The 20,978-nt window shown below is 33.8% G+C and overlaps 1 protein-coding gene across 3 annotated transcripts in view; it reads right to left on the bottom strand.

Annotated features, from left to right (window-relative positions):
* The window catches only part of ATG5 (autophagy related 5), a 131,638-nt gene that overhangs the window by 105,157 nt on the left and 5,503 nt on the right, over positions 1–20,978 (bottom strand). For 2 of the 3 annotated variants that reach the window (XM_074310183.1, XM_074310184.1), the window contains exons 2-3: positions 20,349–20,514; positions 17,108–17,235 (exon numbers count right to left, since the gene is read on the bottom strand). In XM_074310183.1, the coding sequence (XP_074166284.1) occupies positions 17,108–17,235; positions 20,349–20,456 (236 nt within the window). In that variant the 5' untranslated portion in view covers positions 20,457–20,514. Of the gene's footprint in view, positions 1–3,421; positions 3,546–17,107; positions 17,236–20,348; positions 20,515–20,978 lie in introns of those variants that run through there. The other variant, XM_074310185.1, reaches the window with a different exon arrangement.

Raw genomic sequence — 20,978 nt, 5'->3', positions numbered from 1 at the left:
CTGAAAATTGTCTGTTCTTATCTTTTGAAAATGTGTTGTATTTTTATAAATTTGAGCCAGTTTTCTATGTATTTTAGAAATAAGGCCTTTGAGAAACACTGATTATAAATTTTTTTTTCCAGCTTTCTACTTCCTTTCCCTTGGTTGGATCAGTTTTATTTGTGCAAAACCTTTTTAATTTAAAGTAATCAAAATTATTCATTTTGCTTTTCATAACATTCTCTAGCCTTTATTTGACCATAAATTCCTCCCTTCTCAAAAGATCTGATGGGTAAACTATCCTTTGCTCTCCTAATTTGCTTATAAATATCATTCATATAGTGAATTCTTATCTCAGAAGCTGGAGTCTTTGGGTTTATCCAACAATAGATTACTATAATCATTGATTATCGTGTCATGTGTATCTAAGTTATTCCACTGATCTACCACACAATAGACTTTTAAGCAATTCTGATGAAATTAGCAGAGGTGAATAAGAATTTGTAAGTGCAAGTACAAGAATACAGGTAAATCTAGAAAGGCAAATTTCAAGCATTGGAATTAGCCACATGATTATGTAATTCTGAAATAAGGAGAAAAGAAATGTGACTCTTCAAGAAAGTTAATGTCTTCAAAGGATATTGAGAAAGTTGAATAAGAAAAACCAAGGGCCCTGGAATATGGGTTGATTCTATTGTGAGGGTCTGAAAAGAAAAATGAAGGGAAATGTAGAAGTGGCCAAGTCAGGGAGATAATAACAGTGATGTCAAACACAACAAGGCCATTGTAACACTTTTTACGATGCAAAGAAGAGAACAGAAAGATGCTCAGAAGGAAACATGGATAAGGAGGGCAGTCCTGCCAAGCCTCAGCCCTACATCACTCCTGTCATTCATTGCCTTTGCTCCAGTTGTCATTCAGTCATTTTTTAGTCGTATCCAACTCTTTGTTATCCTGTTTTGGGTTTTCTTGGCAGTGGTTTGCTATTTCCTTCTCCAGCTCAAATGAGGAAATGGAGGCAAAGAGGGTTAAGGAACTTCCCCAGGGTCATCTACCTAATGAAGTGCCTGAGGCTGGATTAGAACTCAGGAAAATGAGTTTTCCAGACTACAGGTCTGGCAACTCTATCCACTTTGCCATCTAGCTGCCACATTTTGCTCAGACACAATTTTTTTTGCCTTTGCTTCTATACACTAATAAAGAAAAGTGGTGAAAATCACACAACTGTTCTATTTACTACTTATTTATTGGCTACTAGGCAATCTTAGTCCATGTAATGAACTTATTACCCAACTCTCCACAGCAGCTCTTCTAAACCTTTCTATCGTATATCAAATATCCTATGGCTTTCCCTTCACTCTTTTAATTAAGAACTTTTGACTTGTACTCTACAGAAAAGAAAAATTAAATAAAAAACTGAGACCACTCACTCTAAAGTAGAAGTAGAGAAGTAGTAGAGTAGCAACTTCTCTCCTCATCTTCATTTCATATCAATCATATCCCTTGTATCACTATATTCTCTGTCATTTATCCCACATGAATGAGTTAATCCTTTTCTATCCCCTCTCCTCTAGATTGCCTCCTCTATTAGCCCTATTCTATCACTTATTCTCAATCTGTGATTACTGGATCCTTCATCATTGCCTGCAAACATGTCCATGTCTTTCTCATCTTCAAAAAAACCTTCATTTGAATCCACACCTTTACCAAAGCTGTAGGATACAAAATAAACCCACATAAGTCATCAGCATTCTTATATACCACTAACAAAATCCAACAGTTAGAGTTACAAAAAAGAATTTCCATTTAAAGTAACTGCTAATAGTATAAAATACTTGGAAATCTATCTGCCAAGGGAAAGTCAGGAACTATATGAGGAAAACTACAAAACACTTTCCATACAAATAAAATCAAATCTAACTAATTGAAAAATATTAAGTGCTCTTGGATAGGTCAAGCAAATATAATAAAGATGACAATACCACCTAAATTAATCTATTTATTTAGTGATATACCAATCAGACTGCCTCCAAAATATGATAAAATTCATCTGGAAGAACAAAAGGTGAAGACTTTCAAGGTAACTAATTAAAAAAAAAAAAAAAAAATCAAATGAAGGTGGCCTAGCTATACCACATCTAAAACTATATTATAAAGCAGCGGTTACCAAAACCATTTGGTATTGGCTAAGAAATAGACAAGTTGATTAGTGGAACAGGTGAGGTTCACAGAACAAAATAGTCAATAACTTTAATAATCTAGTGTTTGACAAACCCAAGGACCCCAGCTTTTGGAATAAGAATTCACTGTTTGACAAAAACTTCTGGGAAAATTGGAAATTAGCATGGCAGAAACTAGGAAACCAAGATAAAATCAAAATGGGTTTCTTTATAGGAATAAATAATGAGATTATAAATAAATAAATTAGAAGAACATAGGACAGTTTACCTCTCAGACCTGTAGAGGAGGAAGGAATTTGTGACCAAAGAAGAACTATCACAAAATAGAAAATTTTGATTATATCAAATTGAAAAGCTTTTGTACAAACAAAACTAATGCAGACAAGATTAGAAGGGAAGTAACAAGCTGGGAAAACATTTTCACAGTCAAAAGTTCTGATAAAGGCCTCATTTCCAAAATATGTAGAGAATTTACTCTAATTTATAAGAAATCAAACCATTCTCCAATTGATAAATGGTCAAAGGATATGAACAGACAATTCTCAGATGATGAAATTGAAATTATATCTACTCATATGAAAGAGTGTTCCAAATCACTACTGATTAGACAAATGCAAATTAAGACAACTCTGAGATACCACTACACACCTGTCAGATTGGCTAAGATGACAGGAACAAATAATGATGAATGTTGGAGGGGATGTGGGAAAACTGGGACACTGATATATTGTTGGTGGAGTTGTGAAAGAATCTAGCCACTCTGGAGAGCAATTTGGAACTATGCCCAAAAAGTTATCAAAATGTGCATACCCTTTGATCCAGCAGTGTTACTACTGGGCTTATATCCCAAAGAGATTTTAAAGAATGGAAAGGGATCTGTATGTGCAAAAATGTTTGTGGCAGCCCTTTTTGTAGTGGCCAGAAACTGGGTGGATGTCCATCAATTGGAGAATGGTTGGGGGCAGCTAGGTGGCGCAGTGGATAGAGCACCAGCCCTGAATTCAGGAGGACCTGAGTTCAAATCTGGCCTCAGACACTTAACACTTCCTAGCTGTGTGACCCTGGGCAAGTTACTTAACCCCAGCTTCAGAAAAAAAAAAAAAAAAAAAAGAGAGAGAGAGAGAGAGAGAGAGAGAGAGAGAGAGAGAGAGAGAGAGAGAGAAAATGGTTGAGCAAATTGTGGTATATGAATGTTATAGAATATTATTGTTCTGTAAGAAATGACCAGCAGGATGATTTCAGAAAGGCCTGGAGAAACTTACATGAACTGATGCTGAGTGAAATGAGCAGGGCCAGGAGATCATTATATACTTCAACAACAATGCTATATGATGATCGGGGGCAGCCAGGTGGCGCAGTGGATAGAGCACCAGCCTTGAATTCAGGAGGACCCCAGTTCAAATCTGGTCTCAGACACTTAACACTTCCTAGCTGTGTGACCCTGGGAAAGTCACTTAACCCCAGCTTCAAAAAAAAAATAAAATAAAATAAAATTACTATATGATGATCAATTCTGATGGATATGGCTCTCTTCAACAATGAGATGAACCAAATCAATTCCATTTGTTCAATAATGAATTGAAGCTACATGTAGCGAAAGAACTCTAAGAAATGAGTGTGAACTACTACATAGCATTTCCAGTCCCTCTGTTTTTGTCTGCCTGCATTTTTTATTTCCTTCACAGGTTAATTGTACGTTATTTCTAAGTCTGATTCTTCTTGTGCAGCAAAATAACTATATGTATATGTATACATATATTGTATTTAATATATACTTTAACATATTTAACATGTATTGGTCTACCTGTCCTATTCAGTCAGTGCTGAAAAATTACCCATGCATATATCTTGTAAATAAAAGGCTATTATATATATATATATATATAAATATATATATATATAAAACAAAATAAACAAAAAAACCCTTCATTTGATGCTAATTATCCTATATCTCTTTTTCCCTTTGTGGCTCAACGCCTTGAAAAGGCTGATGAAGAGGTGTTTTCACTTTCTCCCCTCTCACAATCTTCTTAATCCCTTAAAATTTGTATTCCAATCTCATCATTCCACTGAAGAGATCTCTAAAGTTACTAATAATTATCAAAAACAAAAGCCTTTTCTCAATCCTCAATCCTCAGTCCTGCACTATTGATTATCATCTTCTTGATAAATCTCTTCTGGAAGGATACCCCTCTCTCCTGGTTCTCCTTCTTTCTCAGTCTCCATCACTGGATTTTCATCCAGTCAAACCCTTTAACTGCAGACATTTCCTTTCCCTCTCTACTATTTCACTTGGTGATCACACCTTCTTCCATGGACTTAATTACCATCTCTAAGCTGATGATCCACACAAATCTACCTATCCTGCTCTAATCTCCAAAGGCCTGCCTGTCCGTCTACCTTTCTGTCCATCCATCTATCATGTTTGTGATCTCATCAGTGCCCATAGATTTAATATCTCTCATATCCTTATCCTTACCTTTCTCTCAACTAGCAGTATCTTATACTTATTAACGGACACAGTTTCATAAGAACAAGAATATGGTTATCTAAACTTCACATCTATCATAGGACTTGGAGATAGAAGACTGAAGTTTGAAAACTGGTCTCAGACATTAGCTACATAGCCATGAACAAATCACTTGGGTTTCTGTCTCAGTTTTTTTTTCTTTTTTTAGGATAGATTACTCTTTTTTTTTCTTTTTTAATTTTTTTATTATAACTTTTTAGTGACAGAACATATGCATGAGTAATTTTTTTTATTATAGCTTTTTATTTACAAGATATATGCATAGGTAATTTTTCAGCATTGACAGTTGCAATCCTTTTATTCCAACTTTTTCCCTTCTTTCCCCCACCCCTTCTCCCAAATGGCAGGTTGACCAATATATGCTCAATATGTTAAAGTATAAGTTAAATACAACATATGTATACATGTCCAAAAAGTTATTTTGCTGTACAAAAAGAGTCGAACTTTGAAATAGTGCACAATTAGTCTGTGAAGGAAATAAAAAATGCAGGTGGACAAAAACAGAGGGATTGGAAATGCTATGTAGTAGTTCACACTCATTTCCTAGAGTTCTGGGACTTTAGTCCCAGACATAGTCATGTCCCAGAGTTCTTTCCCTTAGTGTAGCTGGTTCAGTTCATTACTGTTCTTTTGGAACTGATGTGGTTCATCTCATTGTTGAAGAGATCTGCCTCAGTTTTTTTCAGATGTAAAATGAGTATAAATAATAACATATACTTCCCAGAGTTGTTGTAAGGATAAAATGAAATATTTTAAAGGAATATGTGCATCTCAAAACACTAAGTAAATGCTAGCTATTACTATCATCATTGTCTTTAAGCAATTAAAGATTTTTCATTTTAATATATACACTAAGAGGTTTTCCTGACATAAGTAAAAAATATCTTCCAATCCTTCCACTATGATAAGAGGAATGAACTGAAAAGTCTATTCTCTGCTAGGAAGCATTTATTTTTAAATAACAATAAAAGAGTCCTTTATGACATTTTTTGCTTTATGACCTAAAATACCCTTTACTTATTTGTCAGGTTATTTTTACTAAGGTTGACTTCTCAGAAGTAAGCATAAATAAATAATATAAACATTTTCCAAAAAATTCACTATAAACTTATTGAGAGGGAAGATATATCATTCCAAACCTAGGAATACAACCTAATAAAATGCAATACTGGGGCACCCCCTGCTGGTTAAAAGACTAAAAAGCCAAATGAAAAGCAAACAGAAAAGTCAATCAATCAATCCCAACATCCAAATACAACTTAATAACAGAGCAGCAATTTGCCTGTAACCACTGAAAGGCACCTATAGACCAAACTCTCAAATTGTTAACCAACTTTAAAAATGAATGAGATGAGGTGAGATCTTTCAAGACAGTTGTAAAAAGTAAGTGAAGTAAGGCTTCATCTACTTCAGAGTTCGAGTAGGCCTGAAGGACTCTGAAGTTCGAGCAAAGGGCATTGCCTTCCCCTCCTATGATATCATCTCCCTATTTCATCCAAATATGGGCAACTATGTACTTATTGGTCAAGTTCAATTTCATGGGTAGATCTCGCGTTTAGAATGTAAGACTCTCAGCCAAAGAGGATGAGGGTCAGTGGTGGGAGGGGGCATTTGTTAGGGATTAAAGGTGCTGTCCTGCCCACAGGAGGTGCTTCCTCTCGATTGTCTACTCGAAAGGGTGGGACGCCCTTCTCAGCGAGAATGTACTATAAACTTTGCTTTTCTCTAGAGCTCTCTCCAGCTTTTTTATTAAATGGTGACCCCTCACCATTTCCGTACCACACAAAAATTTCTAATTCTGTGCTTATAAGAGCTTTTATACTTTTTTCCAACCCTCCAGGCATAAACCATTCTCTTTGTGAGCAGCTTGAAATATTAGAAGTTCTCCTCTACCCTCCAATGCCAAAATCTGCTTCCTTATAATCTTCCTGGGACAGAAATAACAAGTTTTATCATTCTGCTCCATGATACTTCAAATAGTGAAAGACAGTGATCACATTGTCCTACATAGCAACAGAATGAAAAATGTACTAGATATTTACTGTATTCATGGCATTATACTACAAATTACAGAAAAATTATTTCATGAATTAGGAACATCTATTTTCTGATCAACATCTTAGGGCAGGTAATAACAAAAACTGAGTAACAAAACAATTAACCACTGTTTTCATACTTAAAGAGAGTCAAAATGTCTAAAATTTCTACCCCTTTATGTTTTAAACTTTTTGATTTTTTTTTAAAGGATTGAGAGGGTTTTCTCCTCTTTCTAAAGGGCTTTGTCAAGGGGGAAAAAAAAGGTACTAAGTAAGAGAAAGAAGGGGTAAAGAAAGTGGACTAAGAGAAAAGTGGGAGGCAGAAATTTTCTTTAGATAGGACATGCAAACTTTGTCCAAAATGATTTTAAAAATGAAAAACCAAATTAATTAAAAAAGATCTTTTAAGTACTCTTAAGTAAAGAGCAGATTTATATTTTTCACCATCCTTAGATGAAAATTAGCATTAATATGATTACTAATTCAGTTTGAAAATATTTTCAAATAAAAGCAGCCTTATGTGAATAAAGAGGGAAAGGAAAAGGGAAAGAATAGGGAATCTCTTCTCTAGAAAGACTGCTCCATTCTCAAAACTAATTCTCTTTTCCAAACTGAAGTTTACAAATCTGCAATCAGGGAGCACTTAACTGTATGATGGGAAAGAATTAACTGACCTTCCTTCTCAATTACTTACCCTCACCCCTCTCCATTCGTTCAACACCTCTGCTATTCCTTTCTGAAAGGAATGGTGACTACTTGGCTGAATAATCCTCCCCCTGCCCCCATTAAAATAATAAACTTAAAAGTTTTATAGATTACTTAAAAATAAAACAAACAAACAAAAAAACAACCTAAAACTTTTTTTAGATTAAAATTTAAGCTAAAGGTAAATATTTTCATTTACATTGCATTTGAGCAAGCTTCTCTCTTAAAGTGAAACCTCTCAAGTTGTTTGGTTGGTTGTTGTCCTTCATGCTCAAAGAGTATTAAAATGACATCACTATTTTTGGGTCAAGGTAGAGTGTATCCAACTGTGGCTGATCAGACCAATAACATCTTGTAAATCTCTCCCACAGGTTGGGAACAAACAGACCACATGAACATTTTGAGTGGAGATATCTCTAAATTTGTGCAGCTCAGGTTTCTTTTGAAATGCTGCAAGTTTGCTTTAATCATAGTACATAAAGCCTTTTTTTGATGCAGGTATGCCAGGCTGAACGATTCTGTGCCAGTGACTTCCATGTCTCATAACTAATTCCAAAGTTCTTCAGAGATATTGATAGTATCCTTGTATTGTTGCTTCTGACCTCCATGTAAGTTCTCCACAAAATAAGTCTTTTGGTCAAATATTCATTTGACATTCAAACGATGTGTTCAGCTCATAGCTGTAACTTTACAGGACAGTCTGAATGCTTGGCAAGTTCAGCTCAAGAAAGGGTCTCTGTTTCCTATATACCTTGTCAGGTGATCCTAAGACAATTCAAATGGAATCAATTCACTTTCCTGACACAGTGCTGGTATATGTCCAGGTTTCAGAGGCATGTAACAATAAGGTCAGCACAATGGCTCTGTAGACCTTCAGTTTTGTAGGCAGCCCTTAATACCTCTTCTCTCTCACACTTTCCTTCAGAGCCTCCCAAACACTGAGTTAGTGGCGGCAATGTGTATATCAACCACATCTTCTATGTATACATCCCTTCTATGTATACATATACTGCCAAGATAAGTGAACTTCCTATAACAAGATGGCTCCACCTATGAATGGTATGGGGTTAGCTAATTAGAGAACCTCTATTATCTTGGTGTTATCAGGCCAAAATTAGCACAAGCAACAAAGAATCGCTCTGTATTCTGTTGCATCTCAGTCTTAGAATGCACAATCATCTACAAACAAAAAAAGTCACCCACTAACTCTCTCTCTACTTTAATCTCGGCTTGCAGTTTTTCAAGTTGAATAATTGAGCATTAGTATGGTAGGTGACCATGATGCCATTTTTGTCCCTTGTTAAAAGCATTTGACAACACATCTGAAAACATAATTCTGAAAAATATGGGAACAAGCATAAAGTCCGAGCTCACTCCACTGGTGACTAGGAAAGTGCAAGAGAATTGTCCAGTATGCAGAACCAATACAAATATGCCATTATGGAACTGACATAAAATACTAATGAACTTATCTGGGCAACCAAATTTTGTACTATCAAAGGCCTTGGTCAGATCCATAAACATTTTGTACAGGCCTCCGATCTATTCCTGGCAGTTCAGCAAAAACCATATTGATTGTTCATCCCTTTCTGAAGCCATACTTGTCAGGTAGATGACCATCTTCCAGGTAAAGGATCAGCCTATAAAGGAGAACTCTGGCAAGAATCTTACTGGCAATGACTAAGAAAAAAATTCCCTTCCTCCCCCACGTTTCTTGCAGGACAACCTACTTCCCTTTATAAAGGAAAAAGAGAAATGGGTGTCATGTGCCCAAACAGTTAATCATTTCTTGGATTAAAAGGGATTTGTTGAGCACTTATCTGAGGGGAAATTCCTAGCTGAGTTCCTAAATTCTGAGATGAAGGGTAGTCTTTTGCAAAATTCAGCTAAATAAAATTTAAATCACTAGCAGTTGGAAGGTGGAAAACCTAAAGAAAAAAAAGGTTTGAAGGTTTATAAAACTTTATTTTTTTTGCTATAAGGAAATAATTAATTTTAAAGATGTTTACATATAGAATGATGATTATTATCTTCTTCATGACTAATCAGAAATCAAATAAAGATATCAGATGTTCTTATCTTTTTAAAACCTAATCACTTTCATAATTAGCTTACTAAAAAGAAGACTTTTAGAGATGGTTTTAAGAAGGGGTTAAATGCTAATGGATACATAGAAGAACTATATCTTTCAGTCAAAGCCATTTTCCTGTGATACATGAAAGACATGAGCCAACTATAATACATCCAGGAGGAGACAAGCCATCAGAAAGACAGGCATATTTGCAAACTTTTAAGTGATAAATAAGTCAGTAATTATTGAATGCACATACTGTATTTCTTAGAAGAAAATGATCAATTGAAATAAAATTCTAGTTTAGTAGTCAGTTAATGCAGAGATTGACTTAATGTGTTACAGAAGAGGCAGCACGGTGTAGTGGAAAAACATGTAAGACCTGGAATTCCACTGAGGTAGTGTACCACCAATTTCACAAGGTGGTTGCATGAAAAGTGTTTTATAAATGTGAAAACTATTATTAAAACAAGAGTCTTTTGTATAGGGAAAAATCTATCTTTTAATTACACTAAAAACAGTAAAATCACCAAAAGAAGGGGTATTTGTTGACATGATATCTGAGTGTGGACTGGCAACCTATTATCTCTTCTGTCACTTGGATCAATTTCCAAATTTACCAGCCAACCATGATTTGGAGCGCCCTAAAATATCCACATATATGTTCTTACAATGATTTAAAATTTAGCATTTTTTCCTTATAGTAAGGATAATTTTAGTGGATGTGAGTATTCCTTCCACCAATGCAAACTACAATAGTATTGTATATTAATATATTGCTTTCTCAAGTACCAAAAAAAAAAATCAATCACTTTATAAGATGAAAATGAATCTCTTTGAATTTAGCTTAATTTGTCCTTATTGAAACAGTCTGTTACCAGATCCACACATCAAAATAATTTGAAATATTTTACTTACAACTATAATGTATATGTATAATAAACATACATATATGTTACAAATAGCTTCTGTTATGAATAGCTTTCTGTTATGTAAACCCTTCAGTCTTCCCCAATCCTTACTTCCCTCTACTCTTATTTTTTCACCTCACACTTTTAATTTTCTTTCCTCTTAAGCTAATAAGCAGGGGAGAAAAAAGCACACAAAAAGTGCCACACAACCATCAAACACTATCTCTATATCACTGATTAACAACTATTAGACCTAGTTGCTAATGTTTCATCCAATGTCTTATTTTCAAGGAACAAACCACCACTAGTGTTTTTTTTTTTCTATTTCTCCATCTTCAATCCCTGCCTACTAAAAATTAGTTCAAATAGCTATGATATTCGTAATCAGGGACATAAAAGCCATTCTAGGTCAAATATTCAAGTAGTTAAGTATTCCGTCTCTAACACACCAAAGGCAATATATCTTCCTTGATGTCAGCCTCAAAGGTTAAGAGCTTGGCAAAAATCCATTTTCTTTAATAACAAATTCATGGTTTGTAGATATATAATATATGTAAATCTTTTGCAAACTATAGCCATTACCACATCTTGAGTGAATTAATTCCAGAAAATTACTAGCTTCTTGTAAAACAAAAAGCACTTATTAAGTCTAGCATTAGTTTCCTTTTATTTGTCCCAAACTGGGACAGCTGGGTCAGTTAGGTGGTACAGTGGACAGATGCCAGGCCTAGAGTTAGGAAGACTGTCTTCCTAAATTCAAATCTGGCTTCTAATACTTCCAAGCTATGTGACCCTGGGCAAGTCACTTAATCTTGTTTGGTTCGATTCCTCATCATTAAAATGACAAACCACTCCAGTATTTTTGCCAAGAAAAACTCAAAAGGGATCAAGAAGAGTTGGACACAACTGTAAAAGACTAAACAATAACATATCTCAAGCTATAAATATTGGCAAAACAAAACAAAACAAAAAAACCAGAAACAGTATTCTGTCTTTGTCATGGTCTCTCTGTCTCTATGGATGGTTACACAGCCTATATCATTCTCTCTGCAACTTAAGACATTGTATTCACCTCCCTTCACTTGAAATGTTCTCTTCTCAGCTTTCTTGATGCTATTGCCTTGCGATTCTATTCCTATTAGTCTGGTTGCTTCTTCTCAGCCTCTGTTGCTAGATCAACATCTATATCTAACCCCCTAATTATGAGCAGTACCCAAGACTAAGCCCTGGATCCACTTCTTTTCTTTCTTAGAAAACCTATTAACTTTCCTAGACTCAACCTTTGTGAAATAACTACTCTCAGGTCTTACCTACTGTCTGAAGCTCCAATCCATTGACTCACAAGAATGTTACAATCAACATGTGGCAAAACAAAACTTATCTTCATTTCTTCCTCTCTCTTCCTTCTCTTTTGTCCCCTCAGAACTGCTCCCCCCAACCCAGACCTCCTTTAACTTTCCTTTTTGTTGTGAAGATAACTATCTTTCAAATCATCCAGATTCATGTCTAAATCATCCCTGACTCTTCTTTGTCTTTCATTCCACATTGCTAATCAGTATTTAGTTCTTTTCAATTTTATCTCCATAACACTACTCACATCCATTTCCACTTAGACAGCTACTGCTCTAGTTCAGTTCCTTATAACCTTTTTTTATTTAAACTATTACAGTAGCCTTTTGACTTAATTGCTAGCTTCAAGTCTCTTCTCTAATTTATCCTACAAACAACTGTCCAAAAATTCTTCCTAAATAAGTCTGAAACATACCATTCCCCTTCTCTATTGCCTGTAGGATAAATTACAAATTCCTCAGTTTAGCATTTTAAGACCTTCACAATCTAAATATGTTTAGAAGAACTGTATATGTTTAACTTATATTGGATTGCTTGCTGCCTTGGGAAGAGAGAATGGGAAAGGAAAGGGAGAAAAATTTGGAACACAGGTTTTGAAAAGGTGAATGCTGAAAACCATGTATTTGGAAGAATAAAATGCTGTTAAAAAAATAAATAAAAGTGACAGAATAGGAAAAAAAATCTTCACAATCTGGTTTCAACTGCACTTTCTAGGCTTATTGTACATATCCTATCTTTTCTCAATCTTTAATTTCCCACTCCCTTTATTGTCAATGAACAGCAGCTCTATGTCCAATTTAGTATCTTTCTTGAAGTACAATGAACCATCTTATATATGAAAGTAAATTGAGATTTGGTTTAATAGCATTCTTAAATATTCTTTAAAATGCCACTTATTATTTTATATGGCAAAAAAGCAACATGAGGGCCAATACTTTCAGTAAACAGCTCATGGTCACTTTTCTGGGTTTGTCTGCTAAATTATGGTTTGTACTGTTTTTTCCTAAATATATTTTCTTTTTTTTTTAATTTTTTATTATATATATATTTTTTATAATATTATCCCTTGTATTCATTTTTCCAAATTATCCCCCCCTTCCTCTATTCCCTCCCCCCGATGACAGGCAATCCCCTACATTTTACATGTGTTACAATATAGTCTAGGTACAATACATATGTGTGAATATCATTTTCTTGTTGCACAATAAGCATTAGAATCCGAAGGTACATGCAACCTGGGCAGACAGATATTAGTGCTAACAATTTACATTCACTTCCCAGTGTTTCTTCTCTGGGTGTAGCTACCTCTGTCCATCATTGATCTACTGGAAGTGAGTTGGATCTTCTTTATGTTGAAGATTTCCACTTCCATCAGAATACATCCTCATACAGTATTGTTGTTGAAGTGTACAGTGATCTTCTTGTTCTGCTCATTTCACTCAGCATCAGTTGATTTAAGTCTCTCCAGGCCTCTCTGTATTCCTCCTGCTGGTCATTTCTTACAGAGCAATAATATTCTATAACCTTCATATACCACAATTTACCCAACCATTCTCCAACTGATGGACATCCATTCATCTTCCAGTTTCTAGCTACAACAAAAAGAGCTGCCACAAACATTTTGGCACATATATGTCTCTTTCCGCTCTTTAGTATTTCTTTGGGATATAATCCCAGTAGTAGCGCTGCTGGGTCAAAGGGTATGCACAGTTTGATAACTTTTTGGGCATAATTCCAGATTGCTCTCCAGAATGGCTGGATTCTTTCGCAACTCCACCAGCAATGTATTAGTGTCCCAGTTTCCCCACATCCCCTCCAACATTCATCATTATTTGTTCCTGTCATCTTAGCCAATCTGACAGGTGTGTAGTGGTATCTCAGAGTGGTCTTAATTTGCATTTCTCTGATCAGTAGTGATTTGGAACACTCTTTCATGTGAGTGGATATAGTTTCAATTTCTTCCTCTGAGAATTGTCTGTTCATATCCTTTGACCACCTAAATATATTTTCAATATAGTTTCTCCCTCCCACTTCCAACCCTTTTCCACAGAGAAAGCAAGAAAAGCAAAATCCTATTATAAACAAGTATAATCAAGCAAACCAAATTTCTGCATTGGCTATGTCCTAGAAAATGTTTCAATAAGCACTGAATGTACCAGCTCTTTCTGAGGAGTTGGGCAGCACATTTCAACATGAGTCCTGCAACTAGTTAGTCGTCATATTCATCAGAGTTCCCAAATCTTTCAAAGTTGTTTGTATTTACAGTATCATTGTTATTATATGAATTATTCTCCTTGTTTTGTTCACTTTTTTCTGATCAGTTCATACATGTCTTCCCAAGTTTCTCTGAAATCCTTCCCATTTTTTAACAGCACAAAAGTATTCTATCCCATACATTTGTTCAGCCATTTTCCAATTTTATGGACACTCCTCAATGTTCTTTGACGCCACAAAAAAGAACTGCTTTAAGCATTTTTTGCACAGATAGCCTTTTTTCCAGTTGTTTGATTTCTTTGGGGTATAGACCTAGTAACAGATATCACTGGATCAAAATGCATGTACATTTTATTTTTTTGAGCAAAATGACTTCCAGAATAGCTGGAACTAGTTCATAGCTCCACCAACAATGTATTAATTGTATGTTTTTCCACAGGCCCTGAGCATTTCTCCTTTCAATCAACTTTATCAATCTAATGGGTGTGAAGAAGAACCTTAGAGTTTTTAATTTGCATTTCTCTAATTATTATTTAGAGCATTTTTTTTCACACTAAAAATAGTGTGGCTCTTGTTCCTAATTATTCTCTAATTATTCGACTACTTTCTTATTCTATGCTAAAACTTATTTTGGTATACAGTGTGAAATGTTTTTCTATACTTGGTTTTTGCCAAACTGCTTTCCAGCTTCCCAACAGTTTTGTTAAACAGTGAGTTTCTGCCCCCAAAGCTGGGATATCTGAGTTTCTCAAACATTAGGCAATTATTCTGTTCCAATGATCAAGCTCTATGTGTTAACCAGTATCAAATTATTTTGAAAATCACTGCTTTCTGGTATAATTTGAGATCTTGTTTTTCTAGGCCACTCTTCTCACTTATTTTCATTAATTCCCTTCACATTCTTGACTTTTTGCTTCTCCAGATGAACTGTTATGAATTTTCCAAGCTATATAGACTAACCCCTTTAGTAGTCTAATTCATACAACACTGAATAAGCAAATCAATGTATATAATTACATCAACTTCATCTACCCATGAGCAATAAATTCTCCAATTATTTAGATCTATTTTCCTTTATGTAAAGTGTTTGTTAGCAGTACTCATATAGGTCCTATATATGTCTTAGCAAGCATGCGTACTTTCTAATGCCAAAACTCATTTATCATTTTTCTGGAGGAAATAGTCATATTTTTCCTTACTAAAGTGAACTTCTAGACTCTTCATCACAATCACCACTTGCCTACCCAGCTCTATCAATCATCCATCTTGTATCAAACATTTTCAATCTCTTCTTACTAATGTTATTTTCCTTCCTCCAAACAGGTTCAAATCTTTCAACCTTTATATCCTCCTGTTCAAAATAGTATCTAACCATTCTTTCTTCAAATGACAACTCTATAAAAACCTTTGCCTATACTTATTGCCTTTATTTCATCACCACCCATTTATTCCCTGACTCCTTCCAATTTGGATTCTGTTCTTTCATAGGTTAGCAATGATCTTCAGAATGCCCAAATGAATCATCTGTGATTAAGTTTTATCATCCTTGATTTCTGTGCAGGTTTGACATAGATGATTCTGTCCTTCTTGACCATTTTTCTTCCCTGATTTCTATGGCAGTGTCATAGAAACTGCATTCTACTAGTTCTCTTTATGTTTATCTTGTAATGTTCCTTATGCGCATTAACTAATTTTGATTTTTAAACTGTAATTGAAATGAGTCTCAGAAAGAAGGCAGTTGCTTAATGAATTTTATAAGTTTTATATTTCATAAGCCCTGAGAGAATGGAGATTTGTAAAAGTTGGCCAAACTTCTTAATACCAGGTATTCATTCCCTTTCCACCAGAATACAGTGAACTATAAAGTAGACTAGGAAAGTAAACATCACTATTCTATATGCTAAAAGGTTTAAGACACACACACAACCCTGAATAGCAAGAGCTGTTTCAGGGAAGGTAACAGAGACTAATTGTTTCCATCAAAGAAAAAGAACTACTATGGCATTTAGATCAGGAATAGAAGCAGGACCTTTACTTCTTTCATCTTCCTTTCTCCCAGGAATTTTCATTTTTTTGGCTCTTAAGTGCAATGTTCTTTGCATTGCACCTTAATGTTTCTTTCATATATCAACTAATAGAGAAAATGATAATATCTTGTTAAAGAAGCTCTCTGACTTACATAATTCTTGATGGACAGAATTATCATTGACAAGCTATCAGATATCAATGAACATATGGTTTTTCACTAAGAATAGTTTTTTTTTTTAAATATTATTATATTTGGGAGAAATAAATAAATTTTATATTAGAAATAGAATCCAAAACAGGAATTTTCCAAAACATAATAGTAAGCTAAATATTGATATCAATCCAAAATCTGTCTTCTTTTCTAGAAGTTATATTTTTCACTATCTTATGGTCAAGATAAATTTTATTTTAGATTTAATCAATATGAAAATATCAAACATGACTCTTCTTCCTAATGATTTTACTATAATGGAATTTTACCTAGATCCACAGAAAAACTATTAGCAAATATTACCCTTCTAGGTGTCATATAAACATAGATTTGGGGTTTGATGATGAAGTGGATATTGATTTAACTGGTCTAGGAAGCTTTCAGGAACTTTTGCAAATGCATACTGAAAAACTCTTATATAATTACAGTCTTATAAAGCCTGGAATGCTCAGATATAAAAGGATTTATCAGTATACATCAGAGGTAAAACCTGAAACTATGTCTTCGTAATTTCATTTTTCTAGATAATATACCACAATGACACTTATAAATATAAGTACAAATAAAAATATATTTCCCAATCAAAATTACATTTTAAGATTTTATTTACCTGCTTATTTAGCCACATACTCCAAAAGAAATGGGATCTATTTCATTTTAAATTAATAATGCTAAGATGTTTAATAATATTTAATTTTTAAATACATTCCCCCCCCCCAGGCTGGGGTTAAGTGACTTGCCCAGGGTCACACAGCTAGGAAGTGTTTAATTTTTAAATACATAAGATAGATTAGTAACAATCTTTTAAGTTGCTGCGATTACAATTTTCTCTCCTGCATTGTATTTTATAAAAATAAAAGTTACATAATAAAATTTAAAGAAATTCACTCACCATTTCAGTGGTGTGCCTTCATATTCAAACCATATCTCACTAATATCTTCTTGTCTCATAACCTTCTGAAAATGCTTTTTCACTTTGTCAGTAACCAACGGCAAATAACTTACTCTTGGTAAAAGCAACTGAAATGAAAATTTTTAGAACTGTATTTATTTACTTATTTTTTTAAAAAAGCAATTAGTAGGTCTTTGAGTTATAAAAAGAAAAATCATTCCACTTTATTTTTTCATCTAATTACAAATAAATTACAATTGTTATTTGCAAATAATAAAAAAAAAACTATTGTATTAAACATTTTAAGATTTCTGAGTTATAAATAATGAATTAAATTTGTACTTTAGACACTACAAAAATTATAGAAATATCTGTGCAACAGTGCAGGCAGAATCAGGTATTTCAACTTATTAATAAAAAAACAAGAAATTCTAAACAATCAACAATATTAAGCTATTACTATGTGCTATCAGGAACTTTGATCTGAATCTATAACATTTCTCAAAATTATTTTCCCCCAAATAAAATAAATACATAATCTAGTTAATATCAAATGATTTCAAAGAGAAAATACTGAAATCTGAAATAGTTCAGTTTAGTTAAAAAAAAAAAACTTTACTAAATATGGTTCTGATGTTCACCATAAAGTTATCATAATGCTCTGTTAAACAAATCAACAAAATGTATCAAATGTCCACTCCATGTTATATATAGATGTCATTGGAAAAATAGGTAGATAAGATATATGTCTCTGAATTTAAGTATAGTTGAGCATGTAAAATAAATACTAAAAAAACCCAAAAGACTAAGGAATGGTGAAGTAGGCAAAAAATAGTAAGGACTTAAAAGCCAGGCCTAGAAATTGAAAACTAATAATAAACTTTGAATAAGCAATAATTAATGGATTCATTTGAAAAATGACATCATAAAAACAATATTTTAAAAATTTATATTAGCAATTATATGCAGAGCAAATTAAAAGGTAAAGATACAAGAGGCAGAAAGACTACTAAAACAGTCTAGCCAACAAAAGTAAATGATATAATCAATTCAATCACCTTAGTGAAAACTGAGAAAGTACCAGTAGAGTTTGGTGATAACTAGATCGAGGAAGCAAAGATAAAATTAAAGTCATAGATGAAGATCTTGTTATTCTCTTAGGCTACCCAGCAACCCATTTATAATTTGTCACAGGCAATTACTAGTGACTAATGATTCTATTCTTATTAAGAAACTCTACAAGTTTAGCCTGTAATAAGGCTCACTGGGCTATATTAGGGAAAAATCTTTACGATAAGCATCTAGGACTGCTGCATAGGATAAAACCTTTAGCGACAATAATGTGAAAGAAAAGAGGATTGAGATGGCTTTCTTCCATTTTCTCAATTTTCAGAAACACACACACACATATATACATGTGCACACACACATATTTAATTTAAACATCTTTTACTATGCAATGTGTCCTTTTGATGCATGACTTGATATTGAGTTCACCGAATTTTGGTACACTGCTAATTATCATGAAACCATGCATCTCATTAGATAATAAACATGAAAATAAATAATCCATTTTTCCAAGTTTTAATTAAAATTCATAGGTTTAGTTTTTGATATTATTTTTCTATCATACTTCCCTACTCCTTAACACCTCTTTCCCCCCCCCCCCAAGAAAACTAATAAAACTGTATAGTCAAGTAATACAAATTCCTACACTGGCCATGTTCAGAAATGTGCTTCATTATGAATGTGTACAGTCCATATTATGGCTGTGGATTACATTCTTCACCATTGTTCCTCTGTAATAATGTTTGATCATTGTTGATCAAGACTCCTGAGTCTTTCAAATTATCATTTCCTTTCTCTTCAGCATTTCTGCCAGGAAGAGGGAAAAGAGACTAAAATCTTTGGAAACATTATTTCATTAGGATCACTACCCAATGGAAAACTAATATTGGGCAGAGACTACTTATAAGATTGCAAAGTGCTTAATGTAAATCATCTCCTTAAAATTCTAGAATACATCTTCTTGTTCTCATTCCTGAAACTACAATCTCCAAGGTACCAAGTGACTAAATTGCTAAATCCAATGCCCCTTTCTCAATTCTCATCCCCTTCTACAAATTCTCAGTATTTAACATGGTAGAACACTACCACCTGCTTGATATGCTTTCCTCTGCTTTTGTGAAACTGTTTATTATTCTCCAGACTCAAACTTTCCCACTGATTTACCTTCTTAAGCAAAGATTTGAAGGTAACTTGGGATTCTAAGATACAGAGATGTATAGGGAGGGTATTCCTAGTATGGAAAGTAACTTGTACAAAATTATAAAGAGGAGAGATGGGATATTGAGACAAAAGATCAATTAGAATAAAATACAGGCATGTGATGAAGAATAAACTTAATTCTAAAAAGGCTGGCTGGAGTCCAATTCCCAGATGGCAATAATGACTAAGTAGAGCTTCACTTTACAGCTGCTTAGACCAAAGCTCAGAACAAGAACTTAAAAGAGTTCAGACCAAAGAACAACAACAATCTTACTTTGCTCTGGACCAGAATACTGTGAAAGCACTGAAACCTTGTAGATTGCAAGCTGAGCTGTATCAGAGAGCTGGAAATAATGTGAAAATCAATACCCCAAGAAATCTACAAGTTTAGCCTAGACCTTTCCTACAAAAATACACGACCCAACCTTAACTTGGTCAGGAAAGAGACAGGACTAAAGAACAATTTTTAAAGGAATCCCCTATAGAAAGCTTTTATGGTGAAAGAAATACTTAAGACATAATCCCAAAAATTAATTTCAATTTCTGCTACTGATTTCTTTAAGAAAGAAATGGACTTAGATCTCATATTGCCACGAGTTAGTGAAGTATTCTTCACCTCACAAAGTAGTTCTAGTTGAAAATTAAGTAATTACTGTTAAAGAGATTTTTGTTCTATGATGTTAACCCAAAACTTTATTAAAACAAAACATTTTTTTCATTTAATATGTCTAAGGGCACTAGGAGCCAAAGAGGGGAAGGGAGGGACTATGCCAGTTTGGACATTTTCTTTACTAGGCTAGAAAATGCTTAGTTTAGAATCTTAAATTAAAAAAAAAAAAAAAAAAAAAAAAAAAAAAAAAGTATTTCTGGCAGAATTATGACTAAAATTCAGAATAAATATATAAGTATGGGTATGTTACATATTACATATATTTTGTGTGTGTGTGTGTGCCAATACCACTAAAAAACTTACATAATAAGGTTCTGCTTCTCTTTCAGTTATCTCATCCTGATAGAGTGTAAAACAGGTTGGTATTCGTCCAAACCACACATCTCGAAGCACATCTTTGTCATCTGTCATTCTTCCAGTGGATAAGGCAGCACATATAGACTAAAGTTTTTCTTTGACCAATGATACACTGAAAATAGAGCAAGCACGGTAAATGAAACAAATCTCTATAAAGATATATAAAAACACCAAATAGTAAAGAAGAATGTTCACAGGAAGAATAGTAATGCATAGAAGTTATTTTCTCCTAAGGACATCAACATACTTTAATGAAAACACAGTCCAGCAGATTTTCATTGCCGAGTAATCTGCTATTATTTGTTTAGAGATAAAAAGAGTAAATACATCCAGTGGTATAGTACAAAATTCACTTAACTTCTCTGGTTCTTAAATTCATTTATAAAACCGATGATATTGGAGTAAATGGCCTCTAAGATCCTTTCCAGCTCTAAATCTAAGAACTACAACACTGTCTATAATCCATAATATATATGCATGAATCAAATAATAAACCACAGCAAAAATAAGATTTCATTCTCTTAGCCTTCATTCCTGTATATAATCAGCTACTGGCTGACAAGTTTAAGGCAACTA

The sequence above is a fragment of the Sminthopsis crassicaudata genome, chromosome 4 (genome assembly GCF_048593235.1).
Source record: "Sminthopsis crassicaudata isolate SCR6 chromosome 4, ASM4859323v1, whole genome shotgun sequence".
NCBI lineage: Eukaryota > Metazoa > Chordata > Mammalia > Dasyuromorphia > Dasyuridae > Sminthopsis > Sminthopsis crassicaudata.
This window is presented reverse-complemented; position numbering and strand designations above follow the sequence as displayed.